At 37.7% G+C, this 21,972-nt stretch overlaps 1 protein-coding gene across 2 annotated transcripts in view; it reads left to right on the top strand.

Annotated features, from left to right (window-relative positions):
- LOC122793384 (alcohol dehydrogenase class-3) overlaps nucleotides 1–21,972 on the top strand; it is a 230,777-nt gene that overhangs the window by 175,400 nt on the left and 33,405 nt on the right. For both annotated transcript variants that reach the window (XM_044061355.1, XM_044061356.1), the window contains exons 7-8: nucleotides 15,731–15,866; nucleotides 21,316–21,454. In XM_044061355.1, the coding sequence (XP_043917290.1) occupies nucleotides 15,731–15,866; nucleotides 21,316–21,454 (275 nt within the window). The remainder of the gene's footprint in view (nucleotides 1–15,730; nucleotides 15,867–21,315; nucleotides 21,455–21,972) is intronic.

Raw genomic sequence — 21,972 nt, 5'->3', positions numbered from 1 at the left:
GCACTGGTTCCCCCTTATTTCATCTGGCCAGGGGCAGTTGTCACACGTTACCGCATGATGGAGCTTTACACAGAAGACTAGGATCTCTTACCTTCACATGTCCACCCTTCAGGTATCACTTTGGGTTATAGGGTTACAATTTCGATCAGGTACCAAGTTTGAAGATGTGTTTGGGTTTTGTAGGATACCAGAAAACCTAGTATTGGGTAACAATTATTATCACCAAATATTTTTCTGTTTGTCATGAGCATGACCTGGACCCTTTTTCTGTGGGGGTTCCTATAGTCCTTCGAGATGCTCAGTTGTGGTTTGGCATATTTATCTGAAAGTTCATTTGTTAGCCATTTCCACTTATTTGCATTTGAATCTGCCAAAGTCAAAACAAATTTTAAAAGGCGCCCTTTGTGTTTGGCATCCAAGAAAGCTGTCCCTCATTCTAGGGGCTTTAATTTTGTTGAGAAATTGACTCTGTTCCCTTTTGAGCCTGTACATTTTATTTATTTATTTATTTTGTTTATTATTACTTGCCTACATTTTACTTGGAAGACTGTATTGTTGGTAGCTCTTCTGCCAAGAGGGTCACTGTACTTCAGGCACTCATGGTAGTTCCTCCATTTTGTTTTTTCACAAGGACAGGGTATCTTTTCATACCGGTCCTCCTTTTATGCTCTAGTGGTTATTCTGTCCTTGAGTCACTCGGTCTTCCTTTTTTCCCTTCAGCACAATGTTAGTGAGGAGGGTTCTTCACACCTTGGGATGTACATAGACCACTCTTGATTTTTGTTTTGTCTTGTCCTAGTAATATCAGGAAATTGGCAACTTTGTTTCCTTTCGTGGCAAACCATCTCCTCTAAGACTATTTATTTTTGCTATTTTTTCACTGCAAACAGCTTTCCTGTTGAGTTCATGCTCGTTCTACTAGGGCAGTGACACCTTCTGGTGCTTCCCAAATGGTCTAGATACTAGATCCATCTTGGAAGCTGCTACTTGGTCTTTTGTTCACACATTTTATCAAACATTACAAGTTGGATGTCATTTCAAAGGCCAGGGTGGGTTTTGATAGTGCCATCCTTTATGGGTTTCTGGAGGGCTCTTCTGTGCCTCGTCCTCCCATACTTTCCAGTAGCTTTTGTACTTTTTTTCCCGAAGATTAAAGAATACTGCAGCAGTGATGAGGAGGGATATAGTACAGTGCTGTAAAAGATCTTAACATAACAGATGTCCAACTTCTCACTGTTGCAGTATTCTGATCCCTCCCTCCTGCCTCGTTACTTTCTGCCTTCCTTCTGGCCGAGAGATCCTTCTTTACATGCTTTTCTCCTTCCTATCCTAGATGTACATGCTACTTTCTTTGGGGTTGCTCTGGTTTTTCTGGGCACTTCATTTCTAAGGATTGGGTATCCGTGTGTACCTTATGCCTTGCACGTAGGACATATGTCTGACGTACGATGCCTGGAATGTGCAAAAGCTTTGGTATGCTGACCAGACATCAGACAATCTGGCATTATATTCAAATAGTAAGAGTACTGTAGCAGTGAAGTTGGCCATCTGCTGTTACGGTAAAATCTTGTACATCTGTACTTTTCTATAACTTGTAAGTGAAACACTTAAGAGTGGTTATAGACCTATTTTCAATGTATACATACTGGTTTCAAGTCCTAATCTTTCCAGTCCTGATAGTTATCTAAAATGATCTTCCATTATTTTTCCACAACAAGAAGTTTGTGTTGTGGGTCTTTACAACTGTGGGTTTGTCTAGATTCCCTTTCCCTTTAACAAGTGCATGTCTCCACAGTCTCTCTAAATAAGGAAAGGCACCTCAAAGTTCATTTTCTGTCTCCACCCTATGTTTTGCTTGGGTCCAGTTTGCAAAGTATTTCTTTCGATATCGTCTAATTTTCAGTACCTGAAGTTGCCTAAGCATTCCTGGCAAAAATTATCCCTCCCTCCCCCAGTGGAATCGACTAGTGTCATAAGATTTTATAAATGTAATAATTTTATATTCTTGCATTTTTCGGTTTACAACATTATTTCCTATTATGCTGTATCTTTATAGGATTTCTTCGAATGTACTTGATCTTGTCCAGTCTGTTTTTCAGGTATAATTCAGCCCATTTTTCATTTTTTTTTCCTCTCGTCTTATCTTTTGGAACTGTATCCTGACCTTGTGTGGCTAGATATTTCCATTTCATATTTTGCAAGTTCCTTCTGCTATCTTTCCAGAGTGCATCACTCCATTTTTGTAGTGTCAGTTTTGCTTCCATGTACAGCCAGTTATTGGCCATCACTGCATTGGCTTAGATTTCAGTTTGGCAGATTTATGATCACTGTACATCAGAGGTGGTCAAACTTGAGATGAAGTAACAAGCATGTCTTTAGAAACGCACACCAGTGTTTATCTTCCCTTGTAGGTTTGTTTACAGTCTGTGATGATTCTTGTGTATATATGCAAGTTTCCTTAAAAATTATTAATGTTGCAGAATCTAATATTTGGGTGTCTCTCTCAAGTTCTGAACTGTTTTCTTTCCTGTGTTTCATGTACGAAATGTATGAATTCCTGTAGATAACCCTTTACTCTGTTCTGTCCACCCCAACAATTGTATCTGTTCCACAGTTATATTTGACATGGTTACACATTTACTTGTGTAAATCAAAGATGTAATCATCCCATATCTCTACAGTCCTTGATCCCTGTCATGCCCCCCCCCCAATTTTATTTTTCTCTTTGTAACAGGTTAAACACTTGTACCCTTGTAGAACTAGTTTACAGTCATTGCCTTGTAGTCATGTTACTTAAACTGTAGCTGCATCAGTCTTGTGTGAACCCAGGAAACCTTCCAAAAATGTACTGATGTTCTCCGCACCATAACAATTTAATTTAGCGGTCTATGAAATTATATTTTTTAACCTGGCAGAAATTCTGTTGTGTGGTGTTCGAATACTGTAATATCTTCTGTAAAATTTCTTTTCCCTTGTCTTGACAAGCAGACTCTGTACTGCCTAAATACATGTGTGCGCAAAATTAGGCTTTGATCTAGTATCCATTTCCACTTTTTTTTTTTTTTTTTTTTCCTTTTTTTTTAGTGTGGGCCATTTTTCATGTAGGTAGGTATTCAGCCAAAAATTGTCTTCATGTTGACTACCCTTTGTATATGTGAAATGCATACAAACACATGAACAAGCTGTGCTATCTCGAAGAAGGTCTGCAAGTTACTTGATAACAGTAAGTCCTTAAAAATTAGGTCATTTGATCCATATAAAACATGAGTAAAACCAGCTCCATACTTAGATTTATGCATCCTGTGGCCATGCTCACAGCCTTTATTTTTGCTCCCGAGGAGTATTCCAATATTCAATTATCTTATGTTACTTTTAATAACTGCATTTCTAGTTTTAATATTAGTGCAACTTCTCACATGATCTGAAGAGACGTACTAATTCAGAGATGTCTGGTCTTTCGGGTGTTATAAGTGAATAATGGTCATTAGTCTGTTATTGTTTTCACCACATAATGTGGTGCCTGAGCCTTGACGACCGCTTTAGTCTCTCATCTTAAAGTAATGTTCTCTAATCCTTCCAAGTTCTGTCTAGATTTTTTTAGCTTGCCCCCCTGCCTTAGTCACCTTTTCCTAACTTGTCAGTGAAAGTGAATGTTGTGTGTTAATGTTCTGTAGTCTGGGTATTTCATATCAAAGTAGTGCCCTTTTGTTTTAATGTATTTTTTTTCTTGGTATTGTATACATTTCTCAATTTCTTTTTCATCCTAGCTACTTGTTAATGTCTCCCTTTTTATTTGCTTACTCAAGTGCTCTGAATCCTCAGATTGCTGAACACTTGTATCCTGAATTTTCTAAGACTGCCGCTGCTGTTATCGTATTTAATAGGGGTTGACAGTCTTCACTAACATAGGAGACTTTCCTAAATCTGTTCTGTTTTGTAGTTGCGTCATTCATCTCCTCTGCCAATTTCACAAGCGGTCCATCCTCAGTGCCATCTGTAATAGGCAAATTGTCCAACTTTTGACAAGTCTTCAGTGCTGTCACTCATCTCGGGGATTGAGGCAAAACACCCTTGTGTCTACGTGGGTGATGGCTATGCTGTCACCCCAGTGATGAATTAATTCTTGGCTAGATGGTTGGCAAGCAATGGGCCAAGAAGAAAGAAATCAGAACTTCAGATAAATGTCCCTGGCTCACCCACATGATTTGAGTAGTGGATCAGATTCTGGAAGAACCATTTGGGAGAGTGGAAGTGACTTTCACATCATAAAGTGCTGTGGTGACTGGGGCTGGCCAGTTGCCACCATGCAGGCAGAGGCTTGCAAGAATACTGAAATGGCCACAACCGAGCATGTAGGCTTTGTGATCCCAAGCTGCTGATGGTAACCTTATTGTGTGGGTAGAAATGCGCACGCTCGCTGGGAAGCACTGGTGATTGTTGGACACTGGGAGCAGGAATAAGGCCTTATAGCAAATGCCATCATTGCTAGGATGCCAGCGAGGATGGTATCTGTATGGATGTCCTTGTAATGGCTCCTCCAGTGCCCCCCCCCCCCCCCATGCTAGGGATAAAACTCTCAGGAGAGCAAATGGGATCAAGACCAGTAGGAGTGGAAAATAGTGTCACCAAGCATACGGAGCCTGTAACAAAACAAAAAAAGGGATGCTTTGGAAACTTATGAAAATTTATAAAGCACAAGAATGGTAAAGCCAAGAAAAGGCATTAATGTAGTAGTTTTATGGAAGCCTTAATTATGCCAACGTTAAGAATTAATAAGATTAGGAAGAGATGAGACTAAAGGTAATGTACAGTGGATATAAAAAGTGTACACACCCCTGTTAAAATGTCAGGTTTTTGTGATGTAACAAATGAGACCACAATAAATTATTTCAAAACTTTTCCCACCTTTAATGTGACCTATAACCTGTACAATTCAATTGAAAAACAAATCTGTTAGGGGAAAGTATAAAAAATAAAAAAACATACAATAAGCTGGTTGCATAAGTGTGCACACCCTTAAACTAATACTTTGGTGTAATGAAATCAAAAGGTGCTTTAACAGTTAGTCTTCTTGGGTACACACCTGCCATCAATTTAGAGACTGATTAACCCCAAATAAAGTTCACCTGTCCTAGTAGGATTTTCCTGACATTTACTCAGTTGCCTGCTACAGCAAAAGCCATGGTTCGCAGAGAGCTTACAATGCATCAAAGGGATCTCATTGTTGAAAGGTATCAGTCAGGAGAAGGGTACAAAAAATTTCCAGAGCATTGGATATACCATGGAACACATTGAAGACCAGTCGTCAAAAAGTGGAGAAAATATGGAAAAGTATTGCAAAGTACTGGACGTCCCTCCAAAATTGATGACAAGACAAAAACTGGTCAGGGAGGCTGCCAAGAGGCCTACAGCAACACTGAAGGAGTTGCAGGAATTTCTAGCAAGTACTGGTTGTGCAATACATATGACAATCTCCTGTATTCTCCACATGTCTGGACTATGGGCTAGGGGTGCAAGACTGAAGCCTTTTTTTTTTTTTTTTTTGCACAAACATCAAGCCCGGCTAAAATTTGCTAAACAATATATCCAGTCTCCCAAAAGCATGTGGGAAAATGTACTTAACTGAGTACTTAACTAAATGTATTTCAAGGGAAATGGTCCCTAAGGGACTATGTGTTTGTAAGTTTCCTAGCAATGCGCAAATTGGTTCTGTATTTTATGATTAATAGGTTTTTAAAAAGTGTGGCTTAGAGATTTTAAGACTTTAATTATTAAGGAAAATATAAGATGTCAGGATGATTTACAGAAAAGCATAGACGAGCTTGACCAGTGTATTAAGGATGATTTAATCTTTACAATTAGTGAAGAAAAAGAAAAGTATTTTAATATAAGAAGAGAAATTGATGACAAATGTGGTGAAATGGTACAAAGAAAAATGAAAAAACTGGAAAGAGATGTTAATGAATATGAAACCCCACTATGGACATAATAAGAATGACTGAGAATAAACAGATTAATGAATTCCATGATAACTGCTTAAATTATAATCGCCACCAAGAAGATGTTGATCCAGATTACAATCAAGCCTTTCCACCTTTACGTAGATCGGAAAGGCTGATGAATAAGCAAGGAAATCAACAATCAAATTTTCAATGGAGGGGGAGGAGAAGGGGGAGAGGGAGATATTGGTTTTATACCTATTCCACCTGTAGGAACCAAAATGTCATTTTAGTTGATGGGGTTAAAAATACATATAAAGATTTTTCCATATATAATTTTAGTAACAACTTTAGAGAGAGAACATTTTGACCTGCTCTCTAAAGGTTTAATATTTATTCCATACAGAAAAGGGGATTTAACAAGATTATTGTTGATGTTAAACTATTTTTAAGGAAAGTTAATGTTAAGTATAATGTTTCCTATGGCTAATGCACCTATAGATCAAGGATTAAAGAGAAAAACTACCTATAACCCCCCTTTACATCCGCAGTTAAAAAATCTGGAGAAAATTATAGAGAAGGAACTTAGGAAAGAACAGAATAAAATTAAATATAAGACTAACCCAAGTATTAAGGAAAAAGAAATATTAGATGAATTAAAGTAAAATTTTAACATATGAGTAATGAAACCAGATAAAGGCGGTGGGGTGTTTTATAATGGATAGTATACAATGAGGGTAAGATGAATCCAATATTATGGTATGATTCAAGATATTCTAGTGTTTCGAAGAATGAAGTGAACATAACCTATAATAAAATAGATATTGGTCTCAGTGATATGTTACAAGAAGGTCTTATTGATAAAAAATATATATATATATATATATATATATATATATATATATATATATATATTTAAAAGTGGACAAACCTAGAGTACCCACTATCTTTGGAATACCCAAGATCCACAAAAATGAGAGGGACCAACCACTAAGACCCATAGTATTTGCAGAAGGGCCTAAAACCTTACCTTTAGCTAAATATGTGGATACCAAACTAAAGCATTTATGGGTCGGAAGAAAAGTTATTTTAAAAGATTCATGGGACCTATTAAGAGAAATTTCTAATAATTTTTACCATGAAGACTTTTTATTTGTAACCGTTGACATTATAGACTTGTTTTCATCCTATACCTTATAGTACTGTGATGGAAATGTTTGAGGAAATTGTTTTTGAAGACCAGGGATTAACACATAATGAGAAATTAGTTAATGTTTGTTTGGATATGGTTTTAAAAAACAATTTTATATATTTCAGTGGAGAAGTCTTCCAAAAATTCAGGGTGTGGCAATGGGAGCAGCGTGTGCTCCCACGTATGCAACCTGGTTTTGGCAAAATGGGAAGAAAATTTTAAACTCTGAATTTAGATCCTGCTGGACACTCTGCTGAAGGTTTTTGGATGATATAGTAATTTTTTGGATAGCAGGTAAAAAGTTTGAAGAGTTTGATATATATGAATGATACCACTCATTTTTTAAAGTTTACCTATAAAATATCAAACGAAATTTTGCATTACCTAGATTTAGAAGTATATAAGGTAGATAATAAACTTGAAACAAAGATATATAAAAAAATCTACTTTTTAGTGCACATCCTCTACACTGTAAGAAAAATATAGTTAAGGGGCAGTTTGTAAGGGGGTGCCGCATGACTAGCTTGACACAGATTTTTTATTAGAGTGTAATTTGCTGGAAAAAATGTTTGTTGAAAGAAGATATCCCCTGGAATTTATTAAATATATTAGATCTGAGGTTGAAAAAGGAAGAAATAGTAGATTTAAACCTATTCAGGGGTATATGGAAGAAAGTAAAGATGGACACACATATACAAGGAAAATAACAACATAAATATTATCAACAAGCGATTGATTTTGGAATACAGTGCTTTGAATGATACTAAAAAAATTTTGAAAAAAGAATGGGACAGATTTGTGTCCCTTTCGGATTTGGATAATGTTTCTGGTTTGCCTTTCAAAGTGGTATATAAAAACTCAGAGTATAAGAAACATCTTGGAAAATAAGAATAGTAAGCCTAATACCAATAGAAAAAGGTATGGTACATATAAATGCGGACATTGTTCTCAATGTGCATGTATTATGAATACAGACCAGGTTTATTTAGAGAGTAGAAAAAAATGCATTAACAGTACTGATTATCACTGTGAAACAAAAGGAATAGTTTATTTAGCCATTTGCCTAGTTTGTAGTTCCTTCTATGTCAGGAAAACTGAAAGATTGTTGAAAAGAAGGATCTATGAACATATTTATGATATGGCAGTTGGCAAGGAAACTAGTGCTTTGTTCAAACATTCAAAGTTATGCACAAAACCCAAATTCTTTCTTTGTGTTGGAACAAATTAAAAATGATATTAGGGGAGACCCATGGGAAGAAAAGATAGAATTTAGGGAACTGTGGTGGCAACTCACCCTTGAAGCAGGAAATTTTCCTGGTTTAAATGATTGTTTCAATATTCCCACTATTGAAATTAAGGTCTGCCAAACTTTGAAAGGTTTGGAATGCAGTAATATGTTTGGCCAGGAGATGACATTGTTTCCTTTGTTTTTATATAGTTAATAAAGGCATAGTCAAATTTTTAACCTCATTTTTATACATTTTTTTAATAATTTTGAAAAATAGTTGAGACAACGCGAATTTGATGTGTAAAGGCGTTTGTTTTTTTTCGGCTGCTCTGTGTGGATTTAATAAATGTATTGCGTATACCTCGTTTGGGTTCAGCTTTCACTCTAGCTCTCTCTTTCTTGATTTATTGGTTTACTTTTGAGTGCGTATCCACATCATTGTTGATCTATGGGGTAGGGGTGCAAGACTGAAGCCTTTTTTACACAAACATCAAGCCCGACTAAAATTTGCTAAACAATATATCCGGTCTCCCAAAAGCATGTGGGAAAATGTGTTATGGTCTGAGACCAAGGGTGAACTTTTTGGCCACCATTCCAAAAGGTATGTTTGGCGCAAAAACACTTTGCATCACTAAAAACACCATCCCGACAGTGAAGCATGGTGATGGCAGTATTATGCTTTGAGGTTGCTTTTCTTAAGCTGGAACTGGGGCTTTAGTCAAGGGGGAGGGGATTATGAACCATTCCAAAACCCGGTCACTTTTTGCCCAAAACCTTCAAGCGTCTGCTAGAAAGATGAAGAGGAATTTCACCTTTCAGCACGACAATGACCCCAAGCATACATCCAAATCAAAAGTATGGCTTCACCAGAAGAAAATTTAAAGGTTTGGAATGGCCCAGCCAGAGCCCAGACTTAAGTCCAATAGAAAATCTGTGGGGTGACCTAAAGAGGTCTGTGCCCAAGAGATGCCTTCACAATCTGGCAGTTTTGGAGCACTTTTGCAAGGAAGAGTGGGCAAATATTACCAGGTCAAGATGTGCCATGCTGATAGACTTCTACCAAAGAAGACTGAATGCTGTAATTAAATCAAAAGGTACTTCAACAAAGTATTAGCTTAAGGTTGTGCACACTTATGCAGCCAGCTTATTGTACATTTTTTATATATATTTTTCCCCTAACAGATTACATTTGCAATTGAAATGTACAGGTTATAGGTCACATTAAATGTGGGAAAAGTTTTGAAGTGATTTATTGTGGTCTCACTTTTTTATATCCCAAAAACCTGGCATTTTAACGGGGGGGGTGTACACTTTTTATACAGCCACTATATAATCTGTCCAGCAGGGTAGTATCCAGGAAACAGATGTATTCTCTGTGCAAATCTGGACTTTGGAAGGGAAGAAAGTGATAATAAGCAAAACTTTGCAGATCTTTAAGGTGGAAACCATGTTGTAAACTGTCTTTTATATTTGGTAAGAGAAAGGTAAAGGTGTGTTTCCAAGATTAATAGATACAAATGATAGTTTTTTGTACTGGGGAGGCAAAACATTTTGATATTAATAGAGCAACAACTACCCAGAAAGAACCAATGTGTATGAAAAGGTCACTGCTGGCAAGAGAAAGCATTTGATAACTTGGATGTTGTAAGTAGGGCTGTAGTAGTTATCTGTGTTCCCCTGGCACAGTAATAGTTGATTTAGGAGAATATATATGAAGCATCAGATGCAAAAATTAAGGTAGGAGTGTTCCCCTCTGACAAGCTGTTTGCACAGAGGAGCCGGACAGGGGTGTCCTCTCTCTCTCTCTGTTTCTGTCTCTCCTTTAACCATATAACTGGTATGGTTATTTGCATATACTTTGTACTTTAAAACCAGAAAAGGACACTTTGGTTTAGAACATTTTTTTTTTAATTGGTGGTGAGCATTTTGAAGAGGGTTTGGGGTGTTTTCAGTTTATAAAGTAAGTGAGGATAAAACAAAGATGTAGACTATATTCACAGCTGAATTGGTTCAGGTATACCTATTTTATGGAGAGACAAGATATTTAAGTGCTGGATTAAAAGGATTCAATTATGGCAGCCGAGGATATGATAGGGTACTGGACAAAAAAAAATGATACAGGAATTGAGAAGCTGGAAGCTCTTGATTTATGGATAGTAAAGTAGCTTGTAGTATTGGGTAGTAGAATTAAAAAAAAAAAAAAGGTCCCTTTTAGTATTCTGCAGGTCAGGCTTAGCAACCTGGGGGGAAGGGTGAATTAGTAAAGCCCTGAAGGAATATCAACTGGGGGGGGGGGTGGAGTTGTGGATTAGTAAAGCATTGAAGTAATTTGAGAGGGGAAGAGGGCAGGGGTTAAGGGAATAAGAATTCCCCTCCATAGAAAAAGGTGGTTTAGGGTTGCATATTTGAAGGGGTATTTTTTTAGGTATGCAGTTAAAGTTCATACATTAACACAAGCAGAAACAGAAGGCTAGATTTATTGGATAAAACTGGCAAAGGAACCAAGGTATTGGAGGCAAATAATTAGAGATGGAAAGGCAAGAATGAAAAGGCCAAGAAGTTTTGGACTGCTGCCTTCCCTACTAGAGATTGGTATGTATGTGGAAAGAATGAGATGGGCAATGCTAAGCTCTGGTAGATGTTCTAGTGGAGTCTACAATAGAAGCTTACCAAGTATGTGTAGGACATATTAAAATATGAGGAAAAGGAGAACAGAAGGGCAGCTTACATTACCAAGTATGCAGTAAATTCCGGAAGGTTTAGAATTTTGTTTGGAGTTGCTTGCCAAGGTATTTTTGTACCCCAAGCAGGCTGCTGAGAATTTGTTTGTGTAGGAAGATTACAAATTTTCAAGGTTGGATAGGAAGGAAGTAGTAATGGGCAACTTTTTTTTGCAACAGGTTGGCCAACCGAGTACTCTGCCAAAAATGTTTGGGGTGAGGTGGATTATTTCAGATGAAACTAGGATATGTGATCTAAATTGCCCCAAAGTAAGGCTGTGCTAAATGTAATGCTAGGCCGACAGAGTAATTACTAGAAAAAATATCTAAAACCAACTGTAATTTAATTCAGTATTGTAAAGCATTGAGAGAACTGGAGGTGGGATCTTAAGAAAGGGGGGGGGGGGCAAAACCTAGAAATGGAATCTGTGGGAACTGGATGTGCAGAATAATCGAGGAGTAGTGAGGTCTAAGGGAAGGCAGAAATTGAGCATTTTATGTAGTTCAGAGAACGATCATGCACAATAAATGGTGTGTTTTTTTTTTTTGTTTTTTTTTTAATGTTTTTTTGCTAATGTGTGCAACTGTCGTTTAAAAATGTGAATATTTAATAAAGCTGTTTAAAAAAAAAAAGTGGGTAGTTGGCAGTATTGGGGAGGATGTGCAGAAAGTTTACTAAAGCTTGGCTGGTAGTGATGTGAAAAATGAACTATTTCCAGTTGCTTAATCAGCACTGGTCCTTGAGAGATGAGATTCATTTGTCAGTATCCTTTTACAGTGAACCTGACGTTCCAAGAGGTTATTCTGAGAATGTGTTCAGAACAGCACTGTTAGGTGCTTTTATCCAGATGAAATATGTTTCAGTTTGTGAGGAGTTTAATATTTGAAAAAGAAAAAAACCAAGGTCAAGTGCCAAAAACAGTCCAACTAAAAAACAAAGGGCACTAGTGAAGAAGAAGAGGCTCGACTCCCTTGTTGTACTTTCAACACTTTATTGTAACTCACAGCACTCCAACACACATATAGCACATAAACGCTATTTCGTAAAACACAGTGCGTTTTCGTTTCCAATGACTTCTTCTGATGTATAACTGAATGCTTATCGACTACACCCCTATCATTAAATACCCTTTAAGTTAATTATCTAATTGATCAATAAGGCATTTAAATACATTAATTAGTGAGCACCTCCATAGGAAACAAACCAAATATTCTACTTAACATGTAAAGAAAAACATTTTAAAAACACATTTTGAAAACCTGACAATATTAGCATACCTAAAACCAACTTTCTATAATAAATACTTTATGCATTTAAAATACATAAATAATACAAATACAATAAACTAATACAATGTCATTGTCAGTTGGTGCTAGCACCATCTAGTGTTGTAATATATTATTTACAAACAAATACTTTAAAAACATATACCTTCATAGAGTATTGTAAAATATTAAAGAAATTCATGAAAACTCTACCTATTTGATAAGCAAAAATCAAACTTATAATAAATAAATAAATTAATATCTAAAGTTTAGCTGCCCTCATCTTTAAAACTGGGGCAAGGGAAACTGCGTCATTCAGTCCTGGGGTTTATTAGCCTCCAAGAACAATTGCCACAATAGTTTTGTATTCTATAGATGTTTCCCATAGTCCACCCCTTATGTCTTTTTCCACTACTTCTAAAAAAAAAATTAAAATTTTCCTCCTGACAGCTAATTTTGTGTCTGTAAAGTGCATTGTGTGTGCATTTAGTCCTAATTTCATAATAATGCTCATAAATTCTGTTTTTCAGTTTTCTTTATGACTTTCCCCACATAGAATGCATTGCAATGATCGCACAACCCTATGTAAACTATACCACTAGTTTCGCAATTTGCTAAACATTTGCTTTGAATCAGAAAATCCCTGCTTTTAATATAAGTAGTCGCTCTTGTACAAATATGTGGGCATTGTGAACATCTTCCACACTTAAATGTTCCTACTTTTCCTTCTCTTGCTATATATATTTTTGCCTTCCAAAATTGTCTTTAAGCTCTTACCCTTTCGATAAGTACATTTTAGTGGCTGTACAAACAAGCATTCAAGGTCAGAAATTTCTCTGAATCTATTCCATTCATCCTCTAGAATTTTTCTAATCTTTACTGCTTCCCCACTAAAATCCAACACAAAATTGCTTTCGCCTTCATATTTATCAACTTAATTCATCATTTTTCCATCCTGTTCTGTTACCTAGGATGGGTTTAAATTTGTCATGTCTTCCTGTCCTAACCTCCTTTTCTATTACCATCTTCTGAACCTACCCATAAACACATGTCGTCCAGAAAGCGCCTATAAAATTCCAACAGTGTTTAAGCTCAGAGTTGATAATGTATCTATCCTCCCAAGCAGACAAAATAATGTTTGTGTATATGGGAGCACATCTTGCCCCCATAGCTACCCCCTGGATTTGTTGTGTTTTTGAGTTTAATATTTGCTCAGTGCTCCACTGAGATTTGTTTTTAAATTAAATTGGTTTCTTATTTCAACAACATAATCTGCCAAAACTCGCCCTTTAGTCAGGTTAATGATTTAAGTGACAGTGGTGAAAGCTTGTAGGGCCATGCTATTCTAGACAACTGTGTGCCACCTTAAATAAGTTAAGGGTTTCTTGCAGTTAATGATGGGAGCATTGAGTGGACTGCTAAGACGCAGGTGCTTCGGATAAGAATGTGAAGTATTTTATTCTTGCATAAGAAAACTACAGTCTTTTCTTTTTCCTCCGGCTGAAAGAGAATATTAAAGCTCCTTGAATTCAGATTCCCAGGGTGATGGTGCTCATGTCACGTGATCTCAAACAGTGATGCTAACCCTCTTCATTAACCATTATTACGTTAAGAGTAAAGGGAGAAAACAGTGTAAAAATGTGAAATGCTACTGCCAACAACCTCTTGCCAGGCTTTTGTTTCATGTCCCATTCTTTCAAGTTGTTTGAGTAACAAGCAGGAAGTATGCTGTATAGACTTTATCCTGACAGTCTTTCTAAAACTAGAATTCTCCCTTTATTTGCTGGTGTTTTGCACTGACTAAGCTGTCATTATCCTAATCGATTAAAATTCTTAGTTTTCACTATTGTGTTTTTGTGGCCTCTGCTTCTCAGGGTTGTGATCAGGGCATCTAGCTCCTGTTAAGGTATGAGCAGAAACCTTCTGGGGGGGGGGGGGTGTCAGCTAAGGCTTTATATTATCCTGGTTTGCACAACTGCTCTACAGTAAAGGGGGGAGACCAGACTTTTTCAGAATGCATCTCTTCAAATTAATGATGGCTGTCCCTGAGCCTTTTTGACAAGGAGACTCCTTATTTTGCCTTCTTCACTCACTTCCTTACTTCTCAGTTTCTCCCCCCAAAACTTTGTCTAAAAATAAAAGCCTGGTTTTCTCACTTTATATTGCAGTTCTGTTTGTATTATACTACCTCGCCAGTTTAGAGAAAGTAAAGGCTAAATTTTCTCTGTTAAATCCTTGTCGTATAACTTGTATCTATTCTTAACCAATGTTTTCATGTCTAATTTGGTATAATTCATTTAACCTGTTTTGTGTATTTTTAAAGACTGTAAAATTATTATTCTTGAAATGTTTTCTAATACTTTGGTGCTTTTTCGCCCTGGGCCTGTTCTGAAAATGGGCTGTTATCCAGTCGGACTTTCCCGGTAATAAAATGTCAAATTGTGGTTTGATAGGACTCTAAACTGGGCCCTCTGTGTCATCATTTTTTGCAAATGATCCCATCAGTTTTGATGTCTGGTGCCTTTCCCCTCTTAGGTTATTTGATGTGTTATGTTGCAAACACATGGGCTCTTGTGCCTGTACTGAGGTGATGGGTGGATGCAGTTTCAAGTTGCATGAGCCACGTCTGTATGAGACAGGTTGCTCCAGCATCCATACCTAGATCTGTGTCTCAGCTTGGTGATACCCACTGGATCACCGTATTGGTAGCTCTAAAGTTGTATCCTTTTGAAGCACACAGTTGTAGCTCTGCTTTTCTGGACTTTGTCAATAGTACTTATATTTGATAAAATAGTTCATCTCTGCTATGGTTCAAAAAAGGAAGAAGGATGTCACTTCCTCTGTTAACATTTTGTTTGCTGTGTTGAGGGAGGTTGAGAATACTGTTTCTCTTGACTGATGTTTTTGATGCACCTCTTTGGGGATTGGAATGTGTTCTGCACCTGGCGTGGAGTGGGATTCTTGCATTTTTCTGTATGGGTTAATGCTCAACTGTGCTATCATCCTACCAGTTTTTGTTTGGGGGGGTGATTAATCACCAAGTCTATGAACAGTAGGAGGGGTTTCCCAGTCAGACAATTATGAAAGAGGCAGTTAGTGTCCTGGCCTTTTGTTTTGCGGGGAGGGGTGCATTGTAGAACATATAAAGTAGTATTCTCCTGTGTGGCACATGGTAGGACATCTGTACCATGACGGTCATTTTGCCATAGTTTGCCTGATTTGTAGAGTGACCCTCTTTTGAGTCCTCCTTACACTTAGTGCTGCATAACTGTGTCTCTTATTGGGGGCTACTAAAAAGTTTGTGCTTTACTGTCCATTTTAAAAGTGCATCTTATGTGCTGAAGCCCAGTAAATAAAAATATTTTTCTGTTTTTTAATTAAATAGAGAGCTGCTCTTGAGGCATGTCACAAGGGTTGGGGAACCAGTGTGATTGTCGGGGTAGCTGGTGCAGGAAAAGAAATATCCACCCGACCATTCCAGTTGGTAACTGGTAGAACATGGAAAGGAACTGCTTTTGGAGGTGAGTTAACAAAATACTTGAACAAATATTTGCATTCCTAGTTATCTATTTCAAGATTATTAATGTGATTGCAGTGATTTTTTTACTGTACAAATGGCTATTAAACAGCCTATGTGAATTGTCTTGGAGTGCATAAACAATATTCCCTTGTCTTTACTCTGGGCTTTCATAACTGCTGTAGGGATCAGCAAAAAATTTTTTTTTTTTGCTTGAAGAGCAGTTGAATGTCTTTGGGAGGTGACAATATCCCACATTTATGAAGCCTGTAGGGTGTCCTAGAGTAATGTATTATGCAGCCATTGCCATTTTGTGTGGTGTTTTCTCAGAAGGCACTCGTCAGACTTGTGTTGTGATAAATCCCCTGCTACTTGCCTAGTAGATTTGAAAGAAAGGGGTGTTTTTGTGATTCTTCTGCTTGGTTATCATTGTCATTAAAAATGTGCATCTAGCATTCCGATAAATAGCTCAAGGAGAGAACCAAACAATGTGGATAATGGCACGTGGGGCAAACTCAAAAGGCTTTTAGAGGGTCTTCTGTATTCATTTCTCACTCCCAATTTCTGTGGTGTCCTAACTTGGTGGGAGCCTTGGTATTTTAGCCAAATTACTACTTCAAGTTCAGTGACCTGAAAGTCTGATTTTAATAAACTAATATAGAAACCTTTTGGAAGACTGACCTCCCTCCATGGTTTGCAGGTGATTCATGATTCTTGATTCTGACTGTACAGCTGATGGACGGTAGAACATCCGCACAAAAGATAGTGGTAGGACCTCCTCTAGTATATACAAAGTATCTAAAGAAACCAGCCTATTCATTACAGGCTTCACTTAAAATAGATCATAACCCTAACTTAGACCAAATCTGTCATCCAGAATTGATTACCCTTAGTGTATGTATCCAAGTTGGTTATACGTTGTGCTCCACCGTGGTTTTTGCAGTAATTTTCCATCTGTACTGTTAATTTGTAGCTGTGCAGTTAATCCCTGGGGCGGGGCCATCTTGTCTCCATGTTGTCCCAGCCTCCTGTTTAGCCAGCCTGCTAGCACTTTATCTTCTGAGACTCATGTTATGGACAAACCAATGTGAAAAATGTCTCCAGTTTGGATGGCAACTAATTTCTGCATGCCATCCACTCTGTAAACAGCACTATATTACCACAGCCCCAAAGCTTTAATTTTTGCATGTACTGAGGTAGTACATGACTCCTTGTGTAGGCCTCCTGTTTTGCTTGCATCAGCCATGTAGCACAGATGCATAAATCATATTTACATCTGTACCTTCTGTGAAAGTTACCTGTACTGCATACTTGTACCGTAGAAATCGTACAAGCCTACAGCACACAGATGTGCACACTTGCCATCCTAGTAAAGAATAGGATGACATCTGCCTCTGGTGCAAGGATTATGGATGTCACTACAGTTCTTGGGTCCTGTCACTACCCCAGGTATAGTTGAAACTTTGTAGTTGCTCATGGGAAGGTGTATAATCTTTGGTGTCACAACCCGGTGGGGGGGTTCACAGAAACCTTGAGCCGCCCTCTCGTGTGTTTGAACATTTTTTTTCTGTGTAATTACTGAGCTACTGTTATTGCTTACATTTCTGTGTTTTATTTGTGAAATGTTTTGCATTTAACCAGGGCTGAACCTGAAATTGGTCATTACTAATTCGTGCACTATCTGTTAAACAATTTAAATAAAATAACAGGGCAAAGCCCTGGGATTGAGCAGCTTTCTACCATTCATAATACCCAATGGTAAAATTGACTGGGAAATGCTCATTCTGGGAGGATCCAGTGTGCGTGCTTGGGATGAATTGGTCAGTAGAGCCACCCACTTTGCTGGTGGTGGCCTTTATCTTTCACACACTGGTTTTTGCATAATGGTCAAACTTGTTTAGCTCTGTTGGTGTGCTTTTAAGCAGAGTTTACCTGATGGAATCGCAACTTGGCAGACTGTAGTCTGGATAATGCTAAGGTAACACTGCTGAATGCTAGAAAACTAAACGCCTTCCTTCCTAAAGTTCAGACCTTGGCATTTGTGTAACTGCAGAAACCTGGTTATGTTATAGTGGTGGTATTGCCTGCATTCCAGGTACAATACCTACATGCATTTAGATCTACTAACTGCTGTAGTGGGGTTTCTGTATTTGTAATGCCTTGCCTGTCACCATGTAACGTAATGCAAATGTAGAACTGTTTAAAATTGTAGTTAGTCAATAAAATTGTTACATTTATAGCCAGTGCCACCACCTATGACCCCTTTAGGGCATGCAGAATACCTTAACTGGTCGATTGTTAATGGTCAGAGCAGGTACCTTTAAGGGTGATTTCAGCATAAACTAGCAAAGATATCGTACCAGCAGCAGATGTACCTGGCGGTTTTCCTAACTTTGTAAAATGCGATGCACTTGACCAAGTCATCCACCGTAAGATAGCACTTGTCCTTGAACCTTTCTTCCAGTTGCACTGCATGTAGTCCATCTTGCTGTGGATATTCTCTCTGGACATCTGCTTTGTGATCCTAATAACTCGGCTACATCCAGAAATTACTTCAGAACCAGTTACTTACTAATCTTGGTGATCACCGATGGTGTATGTCCTTAAACCTTAAATGAGGCTGCTGCCTGCTGTTGAATTTTACTCCCTCTTGTATAGATGCACTGAAGCATCCAGTCTGATATAACATAAGCATAATAAATGTGGAAATGCAGTGTCATCAAACTTTTTGTAATTTTATTATCCTTTGACTGGGTTAGTCACACTAGGCTACTGGCTTCTTTTACAGTGGAGACCCCCCCCGAGTTTGTATTCCTACTACTAGGGGAAATGTGGCCAGGGCATCTGGGACTTTGTGCTGTGGGATCTCTTGCATCCATGTGGTCTATCACTGACTGACACAGATGAGACCCTCCATTCAGCGTCTCCTCCTTTTTAATAAAAAGCTCTAGCAACAATTAAGAATGCCCATTTCATTATAGAAGAGATTTAAAACTGGGAATAACATTAAACCCGGTGTCTGCATTTGGGGGCTATAAAACAAAGGGGAAGGAATTTGAGACAATATAAAGAGGTACTATAGACCAGCATGCAGCTGAGATGGTAGAATCAAATTTAGCCTCAGCCACTCATTGATGCCCCTTAAGAAAAGAGCCCTCTGTCCTTTTTCAGGGTTACACTAACATATGTTGGGGAAGGAAGATGTTGCCATATATTGGGGAAAGAAGGGTTAGATGTTGCCATAACTCCATGCTGGGTGCATGCTCTGTGCATCTCATGTTGACGCCGGTGTCTAGAATTTAACCAAGGGTAACTTAAATCTATCTATTATAAGGAAAAGAAAACTTTGGAATGATTTGGACAGTATTCTGTATAGACTTTTCAGGTCAGAAACAGTGAGTCCTTATTTTGCCCAGGATCAGGATAATCTGACAACTCAGTCTGAAAAGTAAATTGGCTTGGTGGTGGGATAACAAGGTCAACAGAAGCTAAATCAGGATATTGTATGCCAATGCTGGAAGTTTATTTTGGTAAAATAGCTTTATGGTATAACCTCTAGTGCAGATATTGGTGGTGTCCCAGAGCCTCCGTATAATGCAAATGACTAGATTCCAAAGAGGGGGATACCAAGAGTTTGGTTTTAGGAGAGTGAAAGGCAATAGAAGAAGATTATCGGTTTTTATAGGATATTGCAGGTATGTTGGAGGCGGGATTCATGAAAGCAAGGATAAAGGCACTGTTTTGTAGTGCTGAAAATTTGCCTCATTTGGTAGCAGTTTCGAGGCTCCCAAAACAGATGTACAGATGTTTTGAAGTCTTCCTGACTACTTGGGGTGAGATGGCACTGTACTTAAAGGGATTTTAATGTACCCCATTTATTTAACTTGTCTAATCCTAAAAGAACAAGGTTTCAAAGATGATCTGCAATGTGTTGTGTTGGTTTTACTCTGTGATTGCCCTAAAGAGAGGAATTCACTGCTTGGTAGTGATGCCACTATGAACAGGATTGTGATCCCTCAACAAGACTATTTGAATATGTTGGAGAGGACTCCAGAAACTGAACAATAATATATTGGAGAGATACTGCAGAGTAGTGGAATAGTTTCCTGACTGAAGAGGTTTTGTTTGGTGTGTACAAGATGAGGGGGAGGAATACCCCGATGTGAAAACATTCAAATTAACAATGAAGAATATAGTAGATAAATGTATTATCCTATAGTGCGAGTGTGTGTGTGTGTGTGTGTATATATATATATATATATATATATATGTATATATGTATATATTTGTGTATATGTAGAACATGTATGTAATTATATAATTTATACATGTATGTTCCATTTAAGTGCAGCTCCAACAAAAATGTATAATTTCAGTATGATACAAATACTGTCATTCCAGTCTCGATGATTTCCATCTCCTTGCAGTCATTTCCCATATATTAAGTAATTCTTCCACAGTATTGATTCTATTTTTGACATCTATCATTGTAATGGTGAGTTTGCTAATACAGTTGGTTTGCCTGTTGCTTGTACCAGCCCTCTACCCTGGTTAAAGTGCAAGACACTTCAGCTGTAAGGCTACACACAACCTTATAGGTACATAGTTTGTAGCAAAAAGTCATTTTTTTATCCTTTTAGTCATAATGGATAGTAAGAAAAAGACCTGAATGAGGATGTGATCTGTCAGCTGTTTTTCAGGATTGCTTACATTTTTGACAAGGGGAGTCTGATGGCAGTACTTATCCATCAGTTGCTGTATAGTATGATAAATACAACTTTCGGTTACAAAGGTTATTCTGTTTGCTACCTGGAAGCTCCCGAGAATGAGTAGCTGTGTTCACTTGCAGTCTTATTGTGCCTGAAGTTTAAAAGTGTTCTTCCAGAACTGCAACTGGACTAAATGCAGTAACCATAGAGAAGCTGCTGTATGCTGCATTTTTCTTTCTCTAAGGTTGACTTGGAATAAGTTTGTCCACATTTCTTCCAGAAATTGGGGGTTTCTTATTGCAGTGCCAGTAGCTTGATATATTTTGGTCTCTCATCATGGGTACTGGAAGTCTAGCAGTTGGAAGGTTTTAACCTGCTGCTGTTGCTGCATGCTTGGGAATGTGGGGCAGGGATATGATGTCCCAAGAGTGAATGGTGTATAGTACAAGACCCTGAGCATCATGTATTATGCTAACCCTAGCGTGCTCACTGCATTGAAAGTGACATATTGTGTAGCCTAAAGATGTTTTTCCCCTGTATAGGAAGAAACCTATGGTGTTGCATGGAGAAGTGCCGCATGAGGCAGGAAGGGCCTAGGCTGCATGGTTTTGCATATTGTTGCCCTAAAGATTCATGATAACACCTGAATTTTTTTTTTTTTTTTTTTTTTTTTTTTTTTTGTAAAATGTCAAAGAACTATATTTACTTGTAACTAATATATTCATTTTATCTCTGCTGTAACAGGCTGGAAGAGTGTGGAGAGTGTACCCAAGTTGGTATGTGATTACATGGCTAAGAAACTAAAAGTGGATGAATTCATCACTCATGCACTTCCTTTTGATAAAATCAATGAAGCTTTTGATCTGATGCATGAGGGAAAGAGGTAACTCTTTTGTCTATTTTTCAAGTTTGAAAATGAATGAGAAATTCAGTGTTCCTTAGGTTGTCATACAGTATATACCATGAGGTGGCAGTGTTTGCATTAGAAAGCATCCTGACTGGCTGCATAACTAATGTCTTGCAGATCTTTAGAAGATATCAGCACAAGTATTTTACCAGTGTCCAGAAATGCATATATTACCATATTGTAAATGTCAGAAGTGTATTCTAGTAGCAGTAGGGTATGATTGTGTTGTAGAAAATGAACCACTGCCATTTAGAGAGAACAAACCTGCCTTTTAAAAAGTATATTTTTGTGGGTTTTGCCTCCCTTTTATTTTTAGGCTTAATCATTTTTCAAACTCCTGTGTGTAGCGGAGCTTCACAGATGGTAATGCCGTCTTGTGGTTGTTGTCTTGTGATTACTTATAACAAGTTCTCCCAAATAACTCCACTATTAGTGAGAAGTCTTGCAATAGAATACAAAAGCACAGTGGAAGAGGAATGCCATATACGTATAAT

Source organism: Protopterus annectens, chromosome 2.part0 (genome assembly GCF_019279795.1).
Source record: "Protopterus annectens isolate FY-2018-M chromosome 2.part0, PAN1.0, whole genome shotgun sequence".
Taxonomy (NCBI): Eukaryota; Metazoa; Chordata; order Ceratodontiformes; family Protopteridae; genus Protopterus; species Protopterus annectens.
This window is presented reverse-complemented; position numbering and strand designations above follow the sequence as displayed.